This window comes from Numida meleagris, unplaced genomic scaffold (assembly GCF_002078875.1).
Source record: "Numida meleagris isolate 19003 breed g44 Domestic line unplaced genomic scaffold, NumMel1.0 unplaced_Scaffold165, whole genome shotgun sequence".
Taxonomy (NCBI): Eukaryota; Metazoa; Chordata; class Aves; order Galliformes; family Numididae; genus Numida; species Numida meleagris.
In genome coordinates this window covers 1,198,779-1,221,210 of record NW_018363448.1, presented here as the reverse complement: position 1 = coordinate 1,221,210, position 22,432 = coordinate 1,198,779, and the positions used below count along the sequence as shown (strand labels likewise).

Below are 22,432 nucleotides of genomic sequence, written 5' to 3'. Positions count from 1 at the left end.
GTTTCTCATGTGAGTACTGGATTCCTCCTTGCTGAATGTGCAGGAAAGGCATGCATCTGTGGGACTGGTGAAATAATTAGCTGATGAAAAAGAACCATTATTTGTGACTATTAAATGAATGAGTAAAACTGTTCTGAGACCTGCCAAAATGCTCACATAGAAAAATCAGACTGCTCAAGGGGAGGGAGGGGGTAGAGGCTTGGAAAAACTGATTTGCTCAAGTTTGAAGAAGGTCAGGAAGGACTGGGGGAGGGGAAGTGACTAACTTCATCTCTGAGGTGGTCCCACTTTCAAGAACTTTGAGCCCTCTCTCTGGAAGTGGTTCTTTATATATACAGACTTGGCTGGTAGTAGTCACCTTGCATGGCCCTCAAATTTAAAGAAACAGCTGCATATATCACTGTTTCTGATGCTTTTACTTTGTAACTTGTGCCAGAAACTTAAGCCTGTTCACCTTATGTGCACACCATATAAATCTGTCCTCAAAAGAAGGTCCATGAAAAGAAGGTTCTGGAGGACAGGAATGAAGGTCGAGGACTGGGATACCTCTGTATGCCAAAAAGACACAGATCATTACAGATAGGAGAAGGAATTGTGTTGAAAACAGTTCACAATTACTGACAAACTTTGATGGTCCCTTGGGAATATTTTTAAGCAGGTAAAACTACCAGTGAACTTAACTGAAAGTTTATCTAATTAAGGGCTTTTTCAATATAGCCCTAGAGCATCTCCCTGTATGCACAAGCCCAGCAAAAGGCATAAATTACCACATCCTCTTGCTCTTGCGATTGATATGTACAGTCTGTTGACAGATTTGTCTCTTGAGGTTCCTAATTTCATCAAATCTAACCGGCACAGAAGTATGGGTGCTAAAGAAAATGACTATAAATGATTTCCTAGTATGCTGTTGAAAACAGTAGCAGAAAAACTTCGCACATAAATTTTGTTTCTTAGAAGTGCTTGTGGTCTTCACTTCAGTACTGACATAGCTATATATGTATCTCGTCTGCTGAGGAACGTTCCTCACTCTTGCTAGCTCTGTCTACTGGCAGAAGGGAAAATATTGGTGAGATGTAGGATGACTCTTAAGAATCTTGAGTGAGATCAGCCTCTGGTTTGTGTACTAGCTACTGATATTTTTTTCCACTTGGATGAGAAGCCCTCACACTAGCTGGGGATGCCTGTGTTGAGATGAGATGAGCAAGTGAGTGCAGCCCACAGCAGACTGGATGCATGTGTGCTGGTCCCTGGGCTAGCTCCTGCTAACATCAACAAAAGCTCTGCAGCGCGTTTATAGTGCACCCAGACAAGCATTCCTTCATGATACCTAACAGATATTGTATATACCACTGCAGATTGTTTTGTATAATCTTGCCTAGATGCTGACAAAGGGGATCACATTATGAGTGCTCTTTCCAGCTTCAGGCTACTTGCCAGTGTGCTCTTTCTACTTAGTGCATTAAAAATCTCCTAGAATGAGATGATGCATATTTTCCTGAGGTACTTTTTTCAATCTTTGTATTTGCTTTTCACTCCACATACATATGTTCTGACTATGATGCTGTTTAATTAATGACATGCACAGCAAATTGTTCATATACGTGTGTTCTAAATTTACTGATGATTTGGATTCTTGTTCTGTCTGTCTCTGTTGGGCTATGGCTGCTGGCTTTTTTAGTAATACTGTAACTATTAATGTTTTCAGTAGGTTGATCTTTGTCTGATAAAAACATCTCTTAAGTGGATTAAATATAAATGACTGGTCATCTGTTGCTGCTCTTAATTCCAAGAATTTACCCCAAGTCATTTTATCTGAATAACTTGAATACAGTTGTAGTGATTGTGCTATATTTATTTTAAGTTTTCATTCTCTTCTTTTTGTCAATAGTGAGCTTCTGAAACTGAGCAAAGCTGGGAATTCTGGATTTGCTTAGTAGTTCTACAGAGTCCTGGTGTGAGATTAAATGCAATGCAAAAAAAGTCAATTGATGTCAGCTGCATTTCATTAACATAGATAGCATTTTCTGTATCTCATTCCATGATCTGATGTTTCAAATATAAACAAATCTGTCCTGTCCTGTCAGGAACTTCCTTTATCCATTGCGCAACAGCTAGGATACTTGAGAAGAGATCTTTTAGGGAAATATATATATATCTTTCACACTTAAAAACATAGTAAGTTTTGTCAAGTTTGAATAGTGGTGCCAGCTCCTCATAGCATATTATTTGAAACTGACCACCATACAAGTAACTGCGGTCCTATACTGCCAGCTGTATTGAGAAGGGCCTGAATGTCCCAGCCACTGCTGGGGCCTCTTTACCTCTTCGCAGCAGCCTCTGAGGTTAGCAGGATCTGTGCATTGCCACACTTCTGCTGCATGCATCCAGTAGATCCTATAACCAATAAATACGTAGGATGTCTCTGTGATCTGTGCTTTGAATACCAAGAGCTAATGTTTGGGATCAGGCCATATCTGATCAAGGAGACGATAGGATCATTGCATAATATAAATAATAATGTGGGACACATGTTGGTGTATTAGACTCAAACTTCCTGAAGCTGTAAAAATAGTGTCAACCAGAAATACATTTAAGCTAACTTTTCAGTATAGTTTATGAGTTACAAGAACACTTCTCTGTCATCTCTTGTAAGTTCCTTTCTGTGAGTAGAATATCATAACTATGCAGTGAGAAGACTCATCTTTATCCCCAAAAGCACGATAAGCCCATTTTGTTTTCTGAAAATTTTATTAAGTTTATGAGATTTCCTGGTAAATCTCTCTTGGTTATTATTGGAACATAATCTGGAGATATGTGGAAGGTAGAAAGGAAAAGAATCTATTTACAGACAGTCTTTACCTGCTGGCACTGAAACCAGTAGACATTTTAAGTGGGTACAGCAAATCACCAAATCATCTCTGTTTTGTCTCAGAATTGCAAAAGCAGACTGTCCTAAGAGCTTGATTGTGGAGTCTCAGTCTGAATGAGAGGAATCTTGGGGCTGTTCATATTTAATGCTTGAGGTTGATCTGGCCACAGGACTGAACCACTGACTAAGTGGAGGACATCCATTTTTTCTTTTTATTGTGAAAATAATTGTTCTTAGTTGGACCAGGGTTTATCTGCACTTGGTGATTTTCTCTGATATGTTTATGTTTCCATGCCCTTACAGCTATAAGAGGGTGAAAGAGGACAAGACTTATCAGAATATATTTCTAAACACATGTAAATGGACTTGGCAGTGAGACTGGAACTAGATGATCCCTGCCGAAGCCATTATATGATTCTATGATATGTACACATTCATGGCGAGAAAGGCTACTCTAATATCTTGCTACTCATGAATTATTTTCAGTAGTGCATACATAGAGCTTATCTTTTATTTCCTCCTGGAATACACATTTTCTGAAGTTTTACTTAAGGGAAGCTTGTCCACAATCTATATAGTGGTCTTAAATGTGCCCTCTAAAGTACTAAAAATGTATTCAAGTGTAGCAGAGCATCTGGTAAGGTGTAGAGGATGCTCATGTACACTGTTAAAAAAGAGAATCGAGCCCATAGAAAAGGTTATATGTACTGGAAATCACTCTGTTGTGTCACTAACTCTTATTAAATGAGAGGACTCCAGGGGATATATTTTCAAAGAAGTATGGGAAGTTCTGAATATAACTTCCACTGAAATCAATCTCTAGAGAAGCATCTTGGTGGATTGATGGTATTTTCTTCAAGCATGGTCTGCTTTTCCTGCTTTTCTCCGGAAGCCCTTGGTAGACACTGGTGATATTCTCAGTTGAGCACTAATTGAATGCTTTAACAAGTTTATTGCTCATGTGACATAACCCATGCTGATGGTTTCAGTGTTATAATGGTAGACATCATTGTGTAATGCTTTGGAGGTTGTTTGTGCTTCCTGTACTAGCGCTGTATTATTATGCAACTGAAGACTTTCAGTTTCCAGAGCTACTACTGCAGCATCTTTTCTCTGCAATAAATTATAACTGTGTAACAAAATGTTTTAATTAAATGTTTTAATCTCTTAAGGGCTATGACTAAATACAGGCAGCATTTGCCTACTTTCCAGATTGTTGGCAAGACAGCCACATTCTCTTTGGTGGCTTGGAGACCAAGGGCACTTAATCAAAGTGAACATGTATGCTTACTGCACTGTAGGTGCAGTGTACTGGAAACACTGCTGTCTGCATGTTGAGACCATGAATACCTAAAACTAAGCCAAATCATTCCTTTGCCTGACCTCTTTTTCTTGATATTTCAGAGATATTTCATAGTGTAGATATAAACTACATCAGATTTTCTGTGTGTCATGAATACCAAATGAATGCCTGTATTTACAAAGGACTACAAAAAACTCTGTGAGTGGAACTTCACTGTTAATTCACTTCTTCTGCCAAATGCACAGAACCTAAAAAATGTCTGTTATCAAGGTCCAGCAACAGTGTATCTGCTATGAAGAACTGTCATCATCTGATGTGTCCTAGCAGCTTTTAAGTTCCGTAGTAAACATGATGATTACTTTAGAACCAGAGCAGTATTGATGTGCCAAATGTAGGCTACCGTTGTGGTCTTCCCTATCCTGAAATGGGCAGCAACAAGAACTTTGAATGTGTTAGCTGGATATGAAAGGCAAGGTAGCTGTTCAGCACACCTCTGAGACAGTCTCCCAGCTCTTACTATGACGTCTTGCTTTCATACTGTTGCAAATCTCTCTCATCTTTAACGCCTCAAGCTGAAAATTTGTAAACTGCTTTTTATTGTGGAAAATCTCAGCCAAAATAGTCATTTAATTTTTAAATGGAAAACAGGGAAAACACAATGTATTTTCCATGTTAAAAATACACTGGAAACTCTTCTGAAAATCCCTAGCATCTCTGTGGCTAAGGTAAGAAAACGGAAATTTGGAAGTGCATCTGCATCAGGAATGCTATTTTATCATTATGAAGAACATCCAGCCCTGTTGTGACCCTGTGAAAAAACATTTATGGAATGAAGGCTACTTTATTGCTTTAACAGCAAAAGCCTTCATCACTGGACGTGATGTGGTGTTTGTCTGGACTTAGAGCACAGATCCCTTACCAAAGAACTGAGGGTACCCCACTGCCCACCAGCTCTCTTGTTCTACCAGACTGAGTGCCTTTCAAGCAGGCATATGGAGGAAGGTGGTATGCTGCTGAGGAGAGAGAATAGCCCAGCAGGAAAAAATCTGAGGTGTATAGCTTAGAGAAGCACAAAATCAGTGACTGCAAGCCAGGATGTTGGAGGGAGGACTTGCTGAGCCAGGAGACTGGTAAAGGTAGCTGAAGTGTGAGAAGTGAGGAATGGGATTAGGTGGCCAAAAAGAAGGGAAGCTAGAGGATGCATGGGGATGGTTGGGACGAAGAGGAAAAACAATTAAAATACTTTGGAAGTGGGGAGAGGAGAATGAGGAGATGGACGATATCAGAAATGGTGGGAGCAGAGAGCAATGAAAGTGCAGGGCAATGACATCAGATGAAAAAACAAAAAGATGATTTTGTATTTGCAGAGGAAAAGGACAGAGACATGATTGCAGAGGTAGAAAGAGAACAAGTGGGTGGAGAGAAAAGATGTGGCAGAAGTAAGAGCATCTGATAATGTAATCCCAGTAATTACAATAATGCAGTAAATGTGTAGACAGAGAAACCAAATGCAAGCTGTGTGAGAAACCTTCCCTCTTATACTTCAAAACCCCTGGACTGCCTCAGTACCCATAGTGCTGTCCATTTTAGGCATGCTTAGCTGTGCAAATATGTCATGTGGAATATCAAGTGGGTAGACACGCAGAAATGTGAGAGCAGACTTTCAGGAGGTCATATAATAAGTTCTAGCATCAATTTTTTTCTCATTTGAAGTACACATACCTTGCATTTGACTTGTATGTCAGAAAATATCAAGATACATCCCGATTACTGCAGGCTTTCTGAGGTAAGTTGAATCATTAGGTTTGAGCTGTCTAAGAAACTGAAGTTTCTTGAATATTTTAGTCCCCCGTAGCTAGAAAGTCAAAACTGCTTTTGCTTGTTTCAGTCAGCGGTCTTCAGGATTTATTTTCCTGCAAAACAGAGAGCCCCAAAAGACTTGGGTTTAGCTTTGCAGAATTAAATCCACTGGTCTGCAGCAGTGACTTTCAAACTATAATCTGAGAACCACAGGATCCATGGATGGAATTTATAAGGCCTGTGTAATGGTCTATAAGAAAAAACAGGAACATTGCTTAAAGTTGTTGTAATTGCAAATTTCATAGCAGTCTGTAAATTGGAAGTCCTTAATGGACAGTGTAAAGATACAGGGGATTCTGCAGACACTTCACAATAAATCCTTCTCTTACGAAGTGTTTAGTTTTATAGAGCCAAGATTTAGTATCTGAGTGTATGCTTATGTTTTATGCCCTTTGGGTTCCCTCTCAGCCAAGTATCAACCTTTCTGACAGCACTGAAGTGCCTCTGCCCACTGGAGTTTTAGATTTCAGTTCCAGCTGGGATATGCTGGTAATCCTGATATACAAGATCTTCTGACTTTATGGCAGTTGATTTCAGTAGTGTAAATCCAAATATTAGCTGGATACTATAAATAGGCAGGATGTGCAAAGAGGCCAAGTTGAAAATGTGCAGGAATTATGCCTTTTTTTTTCTTTAATGCAACCCTGAAGTTGTGCTATGTTTCATCATATATATAATATTTTTCATCTGAATAGGAACAATAGTCGTGCTTGGTGAGTGTAGTAATTAAGCAGACATAATGATGCGTTGGATATCTCACTTCAGTGAAACAGATGTGGGAGGATGGGTAAGTTATTCTCAAATTTTCTTGGTTTAGTGTTTTCTTGGAGGTAGTTTTCTAGAAGATTGGGTAGAGAGCAGAAAGACATCTGTTTCATATTATATGATGGTTGTACTTTGGCAATGGAAAAAAATGACACTTAAAAAAAGGAAAGAAGAATAAAAAAGAAAAGATTGGCAACTACAGAATGGAGCAAAAATTACAAGAACTATCTCAAAATTCCCAGGATATGTAAGTTATTTTTCACGCATGCATTTTTCTGATGTTGCTGATGTTAAGAGAGTGAGACAGAAGAAATTCAGTAGGATTTTACAAAGTACAGCTATATTCATGAAACAATCTTCTTTATTCAGGTTGCCCCCATAGCAGCTGTTGTGATTAACATGTGGGTGGTAGCAAAAAGGTTAGGAAGCAGGACTCCAATGTTCAATTATAAGAAATGATTCAAGATCATAATTTTTCTGCTGTTTTCTTCAGCCAGTAACCATCAAGAAGACCATCTCCCCCTTAACTGCCATTATCTACGGGTGTAAGAGAGAAATAAAATTAATGCCAGCGTTTTTCAGAAACACAGCCCTGTGAAGTATGTTTGTGGTGGGAGAGAGGAGAGAAATTTCAGCAGTATATTCAGCACATATTGTTGTGTCACCTACTGCATGTTTTATACAAGGGCTGCTCCAAAAGTAATGTTTCGTATTTTACTGTGTTGGCCCATAATGTCAGAGGCAGATGTTAGTGGTATGACAGTAGAGGCTGAACCTTGATAACAATATTCTATTTTGTTGCCATACAACAAATGTCAGCAGAGGGGCAGTCTGATAAAATGGCATGACATGGAATTGCATCTGAAGTAAAAGTATGGAATTGAATTTCTCCATGTGGAAAAAATTGCACCCATTGACATTCATCAATGCTTGCTGAATGTTTGTGGAGACCAAACCGTGGATGGTAGCACAGTGAGGCAGTGGGTGTTAAAATACTGCAAAACAATGTGTTACCTCTCCTGGTGCATATTTTGACAAGTACAGCATGCAGGTTATTGTTCATTGCTGGTGATAGCTAATGGTGGTGACAGTGTTCAAAAATAATGTTTTGTAGCTAAAAATCTTCTTGACCAAATAGTATTTTGTGCTCTTTTTATCTGCTGCAGTTTCCACGGAAATAAATGGGAGTCATTACTTTTGGAGAGACCTACAAACATTCACTCCTTTCAATCCTTTTTACTTGCTTTTTTTTTTGGTGGTGGTGGTGTTGACTAGCTGTTACACTGTTGGTGGTTTTTTTTTTTCCTTTTTATTTATTATTATTATAATGTTAAGATTGTGTAACTCCAAAGTGCAGACCTGTGAATTTACTCTTGTGGTAGACAGTTTCATCTTTGAGTAAAGTTGGCAAGACTTGAGGGTACTGAGCACGTCTCCTTCAGACAAGACAATGGGGTGTGATGTGCAAGCACCTTCCAAGTGTGCAATAATTGGTTCATCCAATTGAGCTGCTTTTTACATCCTCTCACTTGTAGAGCAGCATGTTTTAGCCTTTGCAATATTGGGGGCTAGAAATTTTAGGAATCATACTTTCAGTACCTTCAGGTCATCCAACAATTGAGCTGACTTGAAACAGAACATTGGAACAAAACAAGGTCGGAGTGATTTTTAAGTAAAAGCTGATGTGAAAATGTGGGAGCTTGAACCAATTGAAACATATTAAATTTAAAATGATTTTCAAACGTAGTAAAGAAAAAAATGGTGTTTCTTTTCTTGAAATTCCTCAAGGACACATTTTCCTTCTGAGTCATGATTTAATTAGATTATATTTTATTAAACACTCTTTACAAATTTTAAAATACTGCTATTATACATGCACAAAGGAAAATCATTTTTAACGATTTTGTATAGGCATTCATTGAAGTCAACCACAAAACAGGAACATTTTATATCAGTTCTCAATATATCTAAAGTGCATTATGTTACAAAAAGTAGAGAAAGTCAGCAGCACCAAGATACGTTCACAAAATAAATACACCAGTCAACAAAATAAATTAGGGTTAATGTGACAATAACAATTGCCTTAGCCTTAGCAAAAAAAAAAAAAAAAAAAAAAGGAAAATTCACAATAACCATGTGCAGTTTCAGAGAGCAACGGGGTAAAAAGGTTTTATTCTGAGCATTTACAATATTTACAGGTAATAAATATTTTAATACTTCCCATACATTCTATGTTCACTATTACAGAATACTGCAATATGTCTTCCAAAGTTGTCTTGCTGAAAATATCAGCGCCTCCTGCAGAGAAAAAAAAAGAAAAAAAAAAACACATTAATTTTCAACTTAAATACATAGACCCAATATTAATAACAAGAGTTACACAGACTGTAATAAGTGCACATTGCTAATAAGCATTTGCAGTAATAGGGGCCGTTTAACAGTGCACTTCAGTATTAGAGATATTTTCATTATCTGTTTCTTTCAGTGCATCTCAGCTGGCAATATGAAGACCTGTAATTCAGTATGAAACTTAGACAATCTACTCCACTATACTGTAATCTCAGATAAATAGGAAAGAACTTTGGTTTTCTGTGGGACCTTACAGAAGATTCTTGAGTCCTATGGGTAGAAAAAACTTATCACTCTGTAATAAATATGCCAAGGCTGAAAGGAAAAACTATAGTTGGAGAAATGAGTAATTTGATTTGAGGATAAGAAAAATAAAGTTCCTTTTGAACATTCTGGCAGTCATGTCCCTCCTGTGTTAGCAGTTTGTGTATTGCCTGGCTTATGATTAGAACTGTCCCACAGGGTTATTCAGCCTCTCTTTCTAACTGAGAGACCACCAGGTAGACAGGGGTCTGTTCATTATGGAGCTGTCTATTTCTAAACTGCCACGTCCATGAATTTTACTTTGTTGAAGTCTGCTTAGATCTTGAAGTGAGGAGACCCTTTACAGCATGTCTCTTAAAATACTTTAATAAAAGAAGAGATTTTGATCCTGAAACTCTCCCTTTGTGAGCCAAACAGCTAGGACTGGAAAGAAAATGAGTATCTCGTGTTAGGCTGTGACTCCTGTTGCATGATGAAAAATTCAGTGTCAGCTGCATACAGCCCTGAGATTTGGAAGCTTTGTAAGAGACACTGGTGGGCTGGTGTGAGTTCTGTAATCCTCCTTTCCTTGTGAACATGGGAGAACAAAAGCAGAGTCTTCTCCTATCTGGCCTGCATAGTACTTGCACTACATTATTTCAGTGCTGCAGGAAATGATGAAGGGTTGGGCTTTTCCCCCTTCTGTTGCTGTGAACAGCACATTTCTGTAATGCACCTTGGTTCCCTGGGAAACAGCTATAGAGTGGAATGCAGAGCTATAGGACAGAGCGTGATTTGCTCTGCTTCTGGATGGATCACTGAAGCTGTGGGTAGCATTCCACATGGCAGATGTGTGTGGGCGTGAGACACACACAAAACAGCAAATCCTTAAGAGTTTAAGAGGGGATATTTTTACGTGCACACTGCAAAGGAGACTACACTTAACACAAGGGAGTCTACTTGTTTGAAAAGTTTCTTAGGAAATTAGGTAACAACAGTTTAATTGAATTGGAATGGGAATAGAGCTAGAAAGTTCATGAGAAAGAATTTTTAAGTGCCTGGAATGGAACTTCTAGCATGAAATTCCTCAATAATTAACTAGGGTAATATTAGAGTGTATTCAGGCTGTAGCAAAATAATGGCACACAGTTCATACAGCATGACTGTATACGTGTGTCTGCACTACACAGGACTGTTTTTTAGAGGGTGGCATTTTCACTCTGGCTTGGATTCTGGGCTTTGTTGTAGAGTTTAAGCTGAACCACTGTTCAACGATGGGTTCTGTACCAATGACTACTTGTGATTTTGCCTCTGATTGGCTACTTTTATGAGATAGCTTTTGCAGTAATTCGAAGTTTTGGTCTTTTTTTCTGACATAAACTCAAAATTTTGGACTGAGATTGGCCTGAAGATGTTAGTTCAGCCTGTTTACCAGGAAGGAATAAGATGTACAGAGAAAAGCAGGCTGCTGCATTATGCATATCCTTTTCTTCACTGTAAGGAATTTATGTTTCTGCTGAGCTGCAGCTAGCCTTAGATGTGCTACAAAAGCAGTTTCTACCAATGTAGTATTTGGATATCCTGTCTAGATGAGCCTTCCTTGTACAGCACCAGCAAATAGAGAAGTTCCTGATTTAGCTCAGCATGGCTGAGGAATCAGCCTCACCAAAACTCAGCCATCCCTCCACCTAAATTGCCCACCAAGTGCCAGTAACAGCACAGAAAACTGCAATGAACCTGGATCCCCCTGTCTCAAGTAAAGACAGTGAGTTGAGTCTTGCATTCATTTAAAGCTTAAATCTTATGTCAGCCTACAGGGATAACTGTAGCCTCATACTTTAGCTGGGCAGAACCAGCATAGTAACATAGTATACTCTGCCCTTGTGAAGGAAGAAAATTGTTTTCCTGTTTTGGGGTTTATCTTTAATTTTTTTCAATCAAATATCTACAATATGGGGCCTCTTTAGGAATTTGTTTCTGCACTGCTGTAATCTTGCGCATCTTGGGCAATAATATCAAAAAGGTAAGTCAGGACTTCAAGGTAAAGCTGACTGCCTTCAGCCATCCAATTATGACTGAAATAGAAAGACTAAATTCAGACTACAGATTAATTCAGGCTTGTATCTGTCATTCTTTTACAGCTCCTTATGCATTTACACACAAATAAATAGTCAAATTGCCCTTGGATATTTTTCCCTATGTTCAAAATCTCTGTATGTTCCAGACACTTCTGCCACCACAGTTCCTTAAGACCCATTGAATGTTCAGGCATCTCCTGATGGGAGTACCAGAATGTGTCTTTCCTAGGCCACTGTGACAAACTCATCTTCTCTTACAACACTACTGACTACTACAACCACACTAACAAATTTGTGTCCAGGGATGCTGAATGACTAGCCCTGGACACCAGTAACTTGTGTAGATGCCAACAGACGTTGAGGCAATGGAGTATGCTGCAAACTGTACCCTATGAATATTAACAAATGTCTGAATTTTAGTTAGTCTCACGGCTGGCATCTCTATGGAACATACTATGATCAAGTGGCATTTCTGTTTTGTCTCATTCTGCCAAAGCAGAAGGGGAAAAGGAAACAGAAGGGTGGGTTTTCTTTGCTGTTGAGAATGAAAACATTTGAGGATAACTGAGGAGAAGACTACTTGGCCTTATCCACAAGTGTGCAGACCTCCATTCAAACTGAGATGACTGCAAGAGGATAAGTTACATGGGGCACAGCACCTCTGCTTGAGTCTTCAGCTCACCTCTGCCCTGAAAACCCTTCGCTGTCATACAAGAGGAAAGCATATCTCTTTCCAAAAGTAATGCTCAACATTTTTCAGCAGCAATATAATTGTTTCACAAGCTGGTAAAAGGATGGAGTTGAATTAAATAATTCTAATTGCATGGGAAATTTTATGGCAAAAGGCTGGTCTGTGTTGTTTGCAGAATGAAAAACTGTAAAGTAAGGGTAGAAAAGTTACCAAAAAGGGGAGATGTTGAGAGTAAAGAAAGAAAACTTTGCCATTTTATAAATGTAGGGCCTTAAATAAAACTCAAAGTTTTCAGTCTTCTGTGGCCCAAGATCTAAAGTGAGAGACACTAAAGATAAAAGAGGATAGGAAGTTTAATGGCTATGATATTCTTTCTTTTAGCAAAAAATAACTTTTCTTGCTGCACAGTTTCTAGAAGCTCATTTTGACAATAAGCAGTTTACTAGAATTGTTTGTAATCAGAAAGGAAGCCTTTGTGGAGCTATGATAGTGGCTCTGTGGCTAGAGGTAAAATGCTTACTTTCTGGTGCAGATTTGCCAGTGGGAAGTGGGGGGGTTACTTACCTTGACACAGTGCTCATCTGAAAAATCCATTGACCACCTATGGCCATAAAGGTGTGCTACTGCTGCAGATTCAAATGAGGCCTCGACCTCACACACAGAAGGGCAACAGTTTCAGTATATAAATGATAAGCCTGCAGAAAAGATATAGCGGAGTTACCTTAAAATATGATTATGTGTAGTAACAGAGTTGTCCAAGACTGAGCTCTCGGTTGCATTGCTTCCATACATGCCAGAATTTAGCAAAGCTGAGCGGGCTCGCCTCTTTTTCTTCTCTTGTTCCTTACGTTTTCCAGGCTTTGCTTTCTTTTTCTTCCCTGATACCTTCAGGGGCTGCTCCTTGTAGGTCTGTGATTTGTTTGTCTCCTGAGTTAGGTATCTGCCCTCATCTTCACTGCCAAATCGGACAGGGTAGTTCTTCGTGTTGGTAGCAGGCTTAGGGTTAGGTGAGACCTCTGAAGTTGCACGAATTTCTGCAGTGTTGACACCTTCAATTAAATTTTGAAGGAATATTCTTCTTCGTAAGTCTTGGATTGATTTGCCCTTGTCATGCAGTAGCTGGTGCTCTGATACAGCCCGTTTGCTAAAGAAAGAAGAGAGGAGCAGAAAGAGACACTTATGATTTGATGATTGTCAAGTGCTTGGCAGAGATCCTGTCTCCTCCAGCAGAGGCTATGCACCAGATCTAGAGCTGGAGACATCCAGGGAAATCAGACTGCTGGAGCAAATCTGGATTCTCAGAGTAGCTGCTCCCTACAGAGAAAGGAAAGACCTAAGCTAGTAGTAATTCTCAGCTGACCAATCACACACCATTGGATCTGGGGTTGGATTACTCACTACTCTGTTCTAGGAAAGCTTTAAAACTTAATATATCACACATCAGGCAGTAAAACCAGGAAGGCAGTTGCCAGAGATAGGAAAACTACAGCATCAGGTAACAGAGTGTAGCAGCCAAACAAGAGCGCAAATAACAAGTTCTGAAGCCAGAAGCTGTATTTATACAGCATCATTCTAATAATTTTCTTCTGCTCAGTCACATACTTAGTAAATATAAATAAATACATAAAAGTGCATTTCAGTTCTAAATTTAAATAAGTACGATTGCAGGAGTGTAATGGAAAAATGTTCAGATTTGGGTGCCTGAAGCATAAGCACTTCAGTCCATAATGAACTATCCAGAAGCAGCCTGTGCTACAGCAGTGATGAGCGTCAGCTGCTGATGTTGATTTTACTACTTGGCCGCTTATGTCTAATTATAGTTTTAGATGCCTTCCTGGCATAACTTTAAAACGTGAACTTTATGGGACAGACTTTTTGTCTTTGCTAAGTTTTACATTAGCCCTCTTTACTGGATCATCATCAGAGAATCTTAGTTTGGGTGGGTCTCTGGTTCACTGACCTCTTTCTAGATTTTGAGGAATTAGGAGATGCTATAAATCTGTCTTTCAGAGATCTTGTATTGGCAGATAAGGCATGAAATGTCTGAAGAACGAAGTGGCACCTGGATAATAAATGTGATAAATATGGTCTTTTTCCTTGGTGGGGGACAGGTGCACAGCTGCACTGTGAACCACAGAAAGAGTGCAGGCTGGGATTTTAGTCATGTTCTCATGCACACTATAATACAATTTATCCTTCCAATTTTCCTACTTCAGTGTGCTGAAATTGGCTATGCATCCTCTCATCTTGTATCAGAGTACTGCATGAGACTGAATTCTTACTGGCCAAAGAAAATGAATTCATTGCTTTGCCTGTCATATAATCATTTGGTAAGCTAGCTGGATACACAGTTTTTTCTGAGTGTTGGTGAAATGGGAGATAAGTGTGAGTGTTCCTTCCTTCCATTCAATCTCCAATTATCCTGCAAGGTTTCAAAATGTGGTGGACAGTGATGGTGTGCTAAATGACTGGGAGTGTTCTGTAATTTATCTTGTGGAATCCCTTCATACAAGCCCTTTAGATTTGTGATTGGACCAACAGTAGAGCTATTCAAATTTGGTAACTTCATGTAGCATTGGTTCAAGAGCATCCCCTTCACTATTTGTCTTTGTAAATCTGTGCTTTGTTAGTATTGTGTTCAACTGATTAGTTCAAGCGATATTGCATCTCCATTACTCCACATAAAGTTCAAACACTTCCCCCCTTCCACTAACAGATGACTGTTTTTTGCATGAAATGATGCAACCAGGATACTTGCTCAAAATCAGGCCTATATACTCAAGTTTGTGAGCATACATTTGGCCAAAAATTGTCTGTGATACTTTAAGTGTCCCCAAACCAGATGAACATCAGATGATTTCTGGCCTTAGGGCAAGTGTTTTATGTCCTTCAACTCAATGTTTCTAAGCAAAAATGCAATATGATAATACTAAGCAGAACCCATATTATTTCACTCTCTTCGGTGCAGCTGTGACCATTAATGTAAGCTCAAGATCTCTCCCAGGATAGTTTTTTTTCTGACCAGTGCAACTCTCCAGTAGCCATCTCTAACAACCTTCTCATTAAGGTCAATATAATCTGCAAGTGTGCCAGTAAAACTAGCACCTTGGTCTCCTCTGAATACTATCTCTGCACTCTTTGTCAAGCTGTCCATTGTGGTATGCATTACTGTTCCAGCTTCAGTAATCTATTTTCCCAGGATTTCTGCATGGAAAATGTTCTCCTTTCACTCTTTGAGTCTGTAAAAAATATGCAAAATCTTAGTGCTTTACTGAGACTAAAATAGTGCACCTCACTATTTATCACAGACAACCTAAAGCTGCCTTGATCCTGTAAAGGGTATTTGGTCAATTTACCCACTGTGATAAAATTTTGAATCTCTGAAGCCTGTTATTAAAGTACTCTCAATTGAAAAGCTATTCCATTTTACAGAGCTGAAGCCTAAAAATTTAGTTCCAGATCACATAAGACAGTCAAAGAGCAGTATACATTCTACACCTTGCGCAAGTAGGCATTTCCAAAATAATTCAAGGATTGACATGTGAAAGGTTAGTGTGTCAGAGGGGCTTTCTGTTTAAATGTCTGTATGATATTTAGCATCAAGGCTGTACCCAAATAACATTCTGCTATTCCACATAATTGTATAACATTACATAGCATTACATGTCATGACTTTTCTTACTCAGTCAGGCTAAAGGATTACATTTTGCCTACCAATTTCCCTTTTATGCTCTAGATCAAAATATCCCTAAAACAATGAAGTTATGGTTGATATATACCTCCTTGGCCTTCTACCTCCTTCCACTCAATTATTCAAACAACTCTTATGTTTGTTAATCATAGAAAAATACATGCCCAAGGCTGATATAAGAAGTACTTCATACTGCAGTTATCAGCAATATCTCACCCCCACACACAGAGCAGGAATGTAATGGAAACTGAAATGATTGTGTTCACATGTTGGGGACGATGTGTAAAAAATATTAGGTTGTTAGGGTTAAGACGACCCACTGGAGGTTCCTTCCATCCTTTTATAAAAGCATCTGTCATTCAAGGAAAAAGAGTCTGACCCCAAAACAAGTACAGTAAATGCTAAACTAACTCACGGTCGTTGCTTTTGAGAGAAGGATGGTGATGATTTGTATTTGACCAGAGTGCCCAGATTAACCGCTGTATCCAAGTACACTATGTGCAAATGAGACCTGATGTCTCATGGGGAAAACATTAGAAAGCCATTCTGACTTTAAGCATGTACTTCCAGACAAGCTGTTCTTTTCAGGCACATATTTCTTATTTTTTGTTTTCCACTAAATAACTAGATTCACTAAGAAGAAAGACTTTTCAAGCAACAACTAGCTGTCACAAAGTTGCTCTTATTTAACTGTTATTTTCCTTGACTGTTCATGTTGAATCTGATCAGCAAAATAACTGGAAAGGTTTCAGTCAGCTCACTGTCTGGGTTTTGCAAGACGGAGTGCCCTTGCCACTGGCTCCTATGGTTGAACAGCTTTCACTCCCTATCTCAGAGTTAGGAAAAGTATTTTCAACAGGTTTGGGGACATGGTGCTGCAGCATCTGGGCAAGCTGATAAAAATATTGAATTTCACTTTGAGGCATTATTGGGTTTCTCAGAAGTTCTGTAGTAACTAAAGCATTTCCATAACAAATAAGTCTGGCAATCTTTTCTAGGAACAATTTGATACTGCTTGGGAGATTTGCCATAGCAAGGCCTGGAGAACCAGATCTGTTTTGTTTTGACTATTTTTGCATAGCTATAAGAACATGCTGTAGTATTTTCATTCACTACTGGGTTAAGTCTTTGAATGAAAACAAGTCTATATATTTTATCTATATCTAGGCTTAAGAGAGTTATTAACCATTAACTCTACGAATGGTATGTGGTGGTATTAAAACTGGACACATGTTTGAGTGTGGTGTCTGTGTTTGTGTTGTACCCATAAACAAAATGACATGAATGCCACTAACTAGCAGCTAACTGGTTTCTTGTGCATGTTTTACATGCCGTAGCGAAGAGGTAGCTGAGTAATATATTTCAAGTATTCTCCAACTTCCACTTTTTTTCCATCCCGTAGCCAGGATGTTGTTGGGAAGACCTCTAATCCTGACTTCTATAAACAAGTGTTAGAACAATGCTAACCTCAAGAAGAGAAAAATTATTTCTTAGCAAATCTTTTTTTTTTTTTTAATTATTTTTATTTTTTACAAGTTTGGTTTATATCCAGTTCAGAGTTTCTTAGCAAAGGAAATACAGCATTTTAATACACTTCAATTATTCTAAAATTTTATTTATGAAACTGAAGATTTGACCGTCTGGGTAGACAAAGATAGTGCTCTTAAATGAAAAGAAATAGCTCAACAGTAGCTTTCAGGAATATAAAACAGCTAATCACTAACAGATTTGGCAGAACACGTAGCACTAGCAGTAATATGATGATCTACACAATTTGCTGTAGGAGATTCGTAATAGCTGTCTGCTTGGTGCTGAAGTTCAGGTGTGTTTGAAGTCACTTCACCTGAGGGATATTCCTGTCACTTAACCAAGAGAGGAAGTGATATTTGAAAATTTGTCCTTATGCATACAACAAAACAGTCATAAGGAAACCCATGTGAAATTAAGTTTGCTACATTTCCCTGCATGTTCTAATTGAATTTTCTAACCCTCTTTCTTTAGACTGACTTCCTTCTGAATTCTGTAAGAATACAGCCCTCCACAGTCTGTCTAAAGTGTTTCTACCTTAGAAAATCTAATGCAAGCCTCTTAAGAGTCAGTGAGCTACACGTGTGAGACAACTGCTCCTGCATCAGCTCAGTGGTTTCTATTCTTTTGCTTAGGGTATGAGCCATGATGATTATTTTGGAAGAAGCAGAAGGATCGTTTCCTGAAGAGAATCTCTTAAGTTACATTATAATTTGTCAGAAATATGCTTTTGCTTCTAAGTCATATGCTGGACTCCCTTTGAAAAATAAATAAATTGCTGAGTGGCAGACCAAATAGAGTGTTTCAGTTCCCCAGTTTCATGATGGCTGTAACTGATGTGCGTTTTCACTATCCTTATCGATACTGGCTCTGTGCCAGCACTGAAGAAGTACATGGCATTTCATATTACCTGCAGAACATGCAGCATCCTGATGAAACGTACTGCTCCCCTCTGAATTGCAAAGCGGTGCACCAGCAATAGCTCACCTCTGACAAGCATGCATCTGCATGCTGCTCCCCACAGGTCAGAGCACCACGGCTCCAGCATTGCCTTCCCGGTGCTCTGTCAGCATAGCAATGTCCCCGAACGCCCCGTGCCCTTGGCTCAGCCCAAACCGTGCCCAGAGCACCTGAAGCAGGTAGCCCACAGCCACGCTCAGGACTCCCCTCAGCACCCTCGGGGTCCTGAGCCCTCCCCACCCACACCCTGACCAAAAGAAATCCAGGTAACTCACAATCTGCGGCTGATTCCCTCTACTGATCTTCCATAGGAGGGCACAGAATAACTCAGCAGAAACATCGCGAAACTCCACTGCTGAAAGAGTTTCGTGAACATCATATCCTCTGGGGCTTAAACCTGCAAGGAAAGGAGGGGTCAGTCCTGAGCGACACATGCGCGGGTTCCGTCCCCAGGCAGTCCCTTGCTCTCAGTTCTGCCAGCTCGCAAGCTGGGAAGGATAAACAAACTTTTGGAACTCTCGGCAACAGCTCACTTCTTCCAAACTTTGCTCTGTCTCTTGCTTTTCCTTGCTGTCTGCCTCTCGCTCGCTTCCTCCCTCCCTCCGTCCGTCCGTCCCTCCGCCCTCTCTGTCTCTGGCCGCCCGGAGGCAAGATCTCCTTTAACATTAGTTAAAAAATAATAAACTAGCTCATATTTGAATCGTGTTGAAGAGCGCGTCTCCCTGCACAGCGTTCAGTTCTCGGCTGGAAAGCTGCTGTCCCAAGGCTTTATGTTACAAGAGAAGCCCTCTTTTCTGATAAAGAAATATTCCCAAAAGTCATCTCAGCTCCTATTGTAGACATACATGCACACAGATCCAGGCGGGGAGAAAGCCTCCTCTCTAAGTATACCACTGCAAAAGTCAGATTCACGTCCTCTGTTTCTGAGAAGTTGTGTTCTCACTGTGACGAGTGTCCCGAAGAAAGTAAAGAACGCTGCCCAGCAGCCCCATGTCTAAGCGGGGCAGCGCGGAGCCACCCGGGAACTGTAGGCATGCCCAGCCCCGCAGGTTGGAGGCCGCGATTCTCACGCGGCCCGGGGCAGCCGGGAGAGCTGCGGGAGCACAGCGGGATTTGCAAAGAGATGGCGCCCGAGGAGCGTGTGCGGAGCCAGTGAGAGCCCTGTACGTATTCGCAGCCAAAAGGGAGGCTGGAAAGCAGCACTTCCCGGGACCGGGATCAAAAGGGAGCGGAGAAAGGGAAACACCCGTCAACACAGGCGCTCAACGGACCCTAAGCACTCCGGCCAAGCAATCCACCTCTTCTGCAGCTGGGCTCTTTCTTCTCTCTCCCTTTCCCTTCCCCACTTGGTGTTTACCCTCAGGTCAGCACCTCCCCTGCCGCAACACAGATCTCCATCCGAGGGGCAACTTTCAGCTCAAGCCCCAAAGCCCAGACTAGGATCCTCGCCGCCTTTCCTTTCTCACACCTACCGTTGTTCGTCGCAGTTCCTCTGTTAGCTGGAGGGCTGATTCCTAATGATGTTAATTGTGCGCTAGTAAAGGCGGGGAGGGGGAGGGCTGGGGGGGAGGGCAGGGGGAAGGACTCGGTGTCTACGAACACAGGCACTCTTGGCCAAAAAAGTAAGTTAGTGGAAAGTTTTCTCCTCCTCTCCCTTTCGCCTTCAGTTTCTCCCCGCGTGGAAATCGCTCCGGCCAGGAAGATTCAGCCCCTGGGTCAAGTCGCTCTGTGGGGCAGAGGGAGCGGGGCCAGCCTGGAGCACCCTCGGGACCCGGACTGTCCCGTACCCTTCGGGACAATCCTGCGTCCCTCCACCCGGTTTTCCATCTCGGGAAAACATTTATGTAAAACCAAAGGTACCACAATCCGCCCTTTTCTCCAGCCTACATGAGCAAAGAAACTGCCCCTGGCTCTGCTGAAGCAATGAGAAAGGTGAGGAACCACGGCATATCCCATTCCTCTTTCTCCCCCCGACAGCTCGATTTACAGCAAAAGCTTCCCCAGAACCCTCACAAGCCTCAACAAAACGCTGAGGTGTGCCGAGTGGTAGTTCCTGCTCATGCTCTGCCCACAGTCAGGAATGCTTTCTGGGAAATTTTGGGTGCAAGCAAACCATTTTTAAACTTGCAGGTTATTTTGTGTTAAATGGTGCTTGCTGCCACAATAGAACCCCCAGCTCCTTAGCCAAATTTCATAGCATGCCAGCAAATAAAACTGAAAACATAAGAGCTGAAACAGAAACCATGTTGAAAACATTAAATCGTTTATGCTGTAAATAAGTTCCCTGAACACCTAGTAGTCTATAAATTAGAAAGGCTTCTTTAGAAAGGCTAATAGGCTTCTTTGAATTATATGGTCATTTCGACTAATTAAAAATAATTGTGAAATTTCTTGAAAGCAGCCCCCCCACACTCTCACAGGTCTAAGGAATTAATGGTGAAATGTCCATCAGATCTTTTTAGAATTTCCTTTCCCCCAGAAATTAGAAAAAAAAAGAAACCCTTACAGATTCAGGAAAAATAAATGGTATTATAAACCCGGAATGCTGAAGTTTCTTCAAAATTTATTACTTCACCTTTTCCTTGAGTTACAGTTCTTTGTGCCTCTCAGAGATCACCCTGGCCAACAGTGGTTGATCTTCACAGCAACTGCTTCCAAAACTATGTTCTATCCTTAGGAAAAAAAAAAAATGAAATAAATTAAAAAAGAAGAAAAAAAAACCTTTAAAATATATCCAGATCTGCAGATTTTTTATTCTGCCTACAACGGATCAGTGCTAAATAAAGAGTTTTAAAAGCAGGTGCCTTACTCCCTTGCTGCTCTTTTTATTGTGAAGAACAGAAGCTTCTCCCAATATATATAGTGAGGGAGACCCTTCTCTATTGCTTTTATTGAAAAGACTGAACTTGTGACATCACTAACCACCTTCCTATGGCTGAGTTTGCCTCATCTTGCCTCAGTGGGCTTGGAAAAAAAAAATATTCTATGGCTTTGCAAATATGTCAGGAACTGAGCAGTGCCAAACCCTTTTAGAAGGCTTACTATCACATCATGATCCCATGCCCTCCCTTCCTCCTTCCAGCCAAAGCCCATTTGTCATCCGCACAAGCGGCTCGGCACTTTTCTCCTGCCACCTACACAAATGCCTAACCCATGAGCACACTCCTCCCAGTACCTAGCCTCGCCGCAAGCCTGAGCCTCCTCCGGTGCAGGATGGGACAGAAGTCCCCCTCCACTCTTGTCTAACTCTGCTTTTTTTCCCCCAGAAAGGCCTGGCTCCCTGTCTGGGTGCTGACAAAGAATGGGGCTCAGGTGCTGCTCCCTTCATCCCCATCCAGGTGTGGTGGGGAAGAGAGGATGAGGCCAGAGATGAGGAAGGGCCAGTGGAAGGATCCTTTGGCACAGGTGTGGGGTCAGGAATGGTGCCAGGGGGAGAGATTTCTGTCCCCACGTCTGTGCCAAAGCTTCAATCCATGCATCTAGCACCTCTGTGAGACAATGAAATTTTGGAGGAATGCCATGCTTGGCTTCTGTCTCCTTTTTCCATACATATAAACAGGCATAAATCAGCTTGCCTACTATAAATTTGACCTGGGAGGCTGGCTAGGAGGGTAAATCTTAGTTTCAGGTTTGATATGTAGTTCCTGAGTGGGGATTAGGGCCAGGGGCTGTGGGTGGGCGGGCTCCTCAAACGCCACTCAGGAGCAAAACTTTCCCCTGAAATCAAAGCAGACAAGTGGGACAGGTTCAGCTAACTGGGGAGGAGCCGCAATTGCAGCCTGAGAGATACAAAAGGAAGTAATGATGCCCCCCCCCGCTCCTGGTGCTCAGAGGCAAGCTGAGTCGTTAGCTCTGCAAACTTCCCATCCTTCACCTTTGTGAAGTTCTGCCTCTTCTCCTTCTCTTGTTTTACTCACAATAAAACATTTTCATCATTTCCCCCCCCAGATTTCTTTAACCTCAGTTGCACTCGTCCAGGGCTTCGGTTCAGACAGGGAATTTAACCTCCCTAGCCTTCTCAGGGTGGAAAAAATGGTGTTCAGCAAAACACAGCCTTACTGACTGCCTGAGAGTCTGGAGGGGAAGGGAAGGGAGC

General features: G+C 40.8%; 1 protein-coding gene across 6 annotated transcripts; it reads right to left on the bottom strand.

The window, feature by feature from the left end:
• Positions 1-8,610: 8,610 nt before the first annotated feature.
• On the bottom strand, positions 8,611-21,833 carry PTHLH (parathyroid hormone like hormone). Of its 6 annotated transcripts, XM_021382058.1 has the most exons (5): positions 21,512-21,833; positions 20,912-21,008; positions 18,612-18,733; positions 12,880-13,302; positions 8,611-9,095 (listed from the first exon to the last, which is right to left on the bottom strand). In XM_021382058.1, the coding sequence occupies exons 3-5, from the start codon at positions 18,713-18,715 to the stop codon at positions 9,086-9,088; spliced, it is 537 nt and encodes a 178-aa protein (XP_021237733.1). In that variant the 5' UTR covers positions 18,716-18,733; positions 20,912-21,008; positions 21,512-21,833; the 3' UTR covers positions 8,611-9,085. The 6 variants fall into 6 exon arrangements, with proteins under 6 accessions (XP_021237733.1, XP_021237730.1, XP_021237734.1 ...); XM_021382055.1 differs by lacking the exons at positions 20,912-21,008; positions 21,512-21,833 and adding an exon at positions 19,809-19,898; XM_021382059.1 differs by lacking the exons at positions 20,912-21,008; positions 21,512-21,833 and adding an exon at positions 19,694-19,793.
• Between the last annotated feature and the right edge of the window lie 599 nt (positions 21,834-22,432).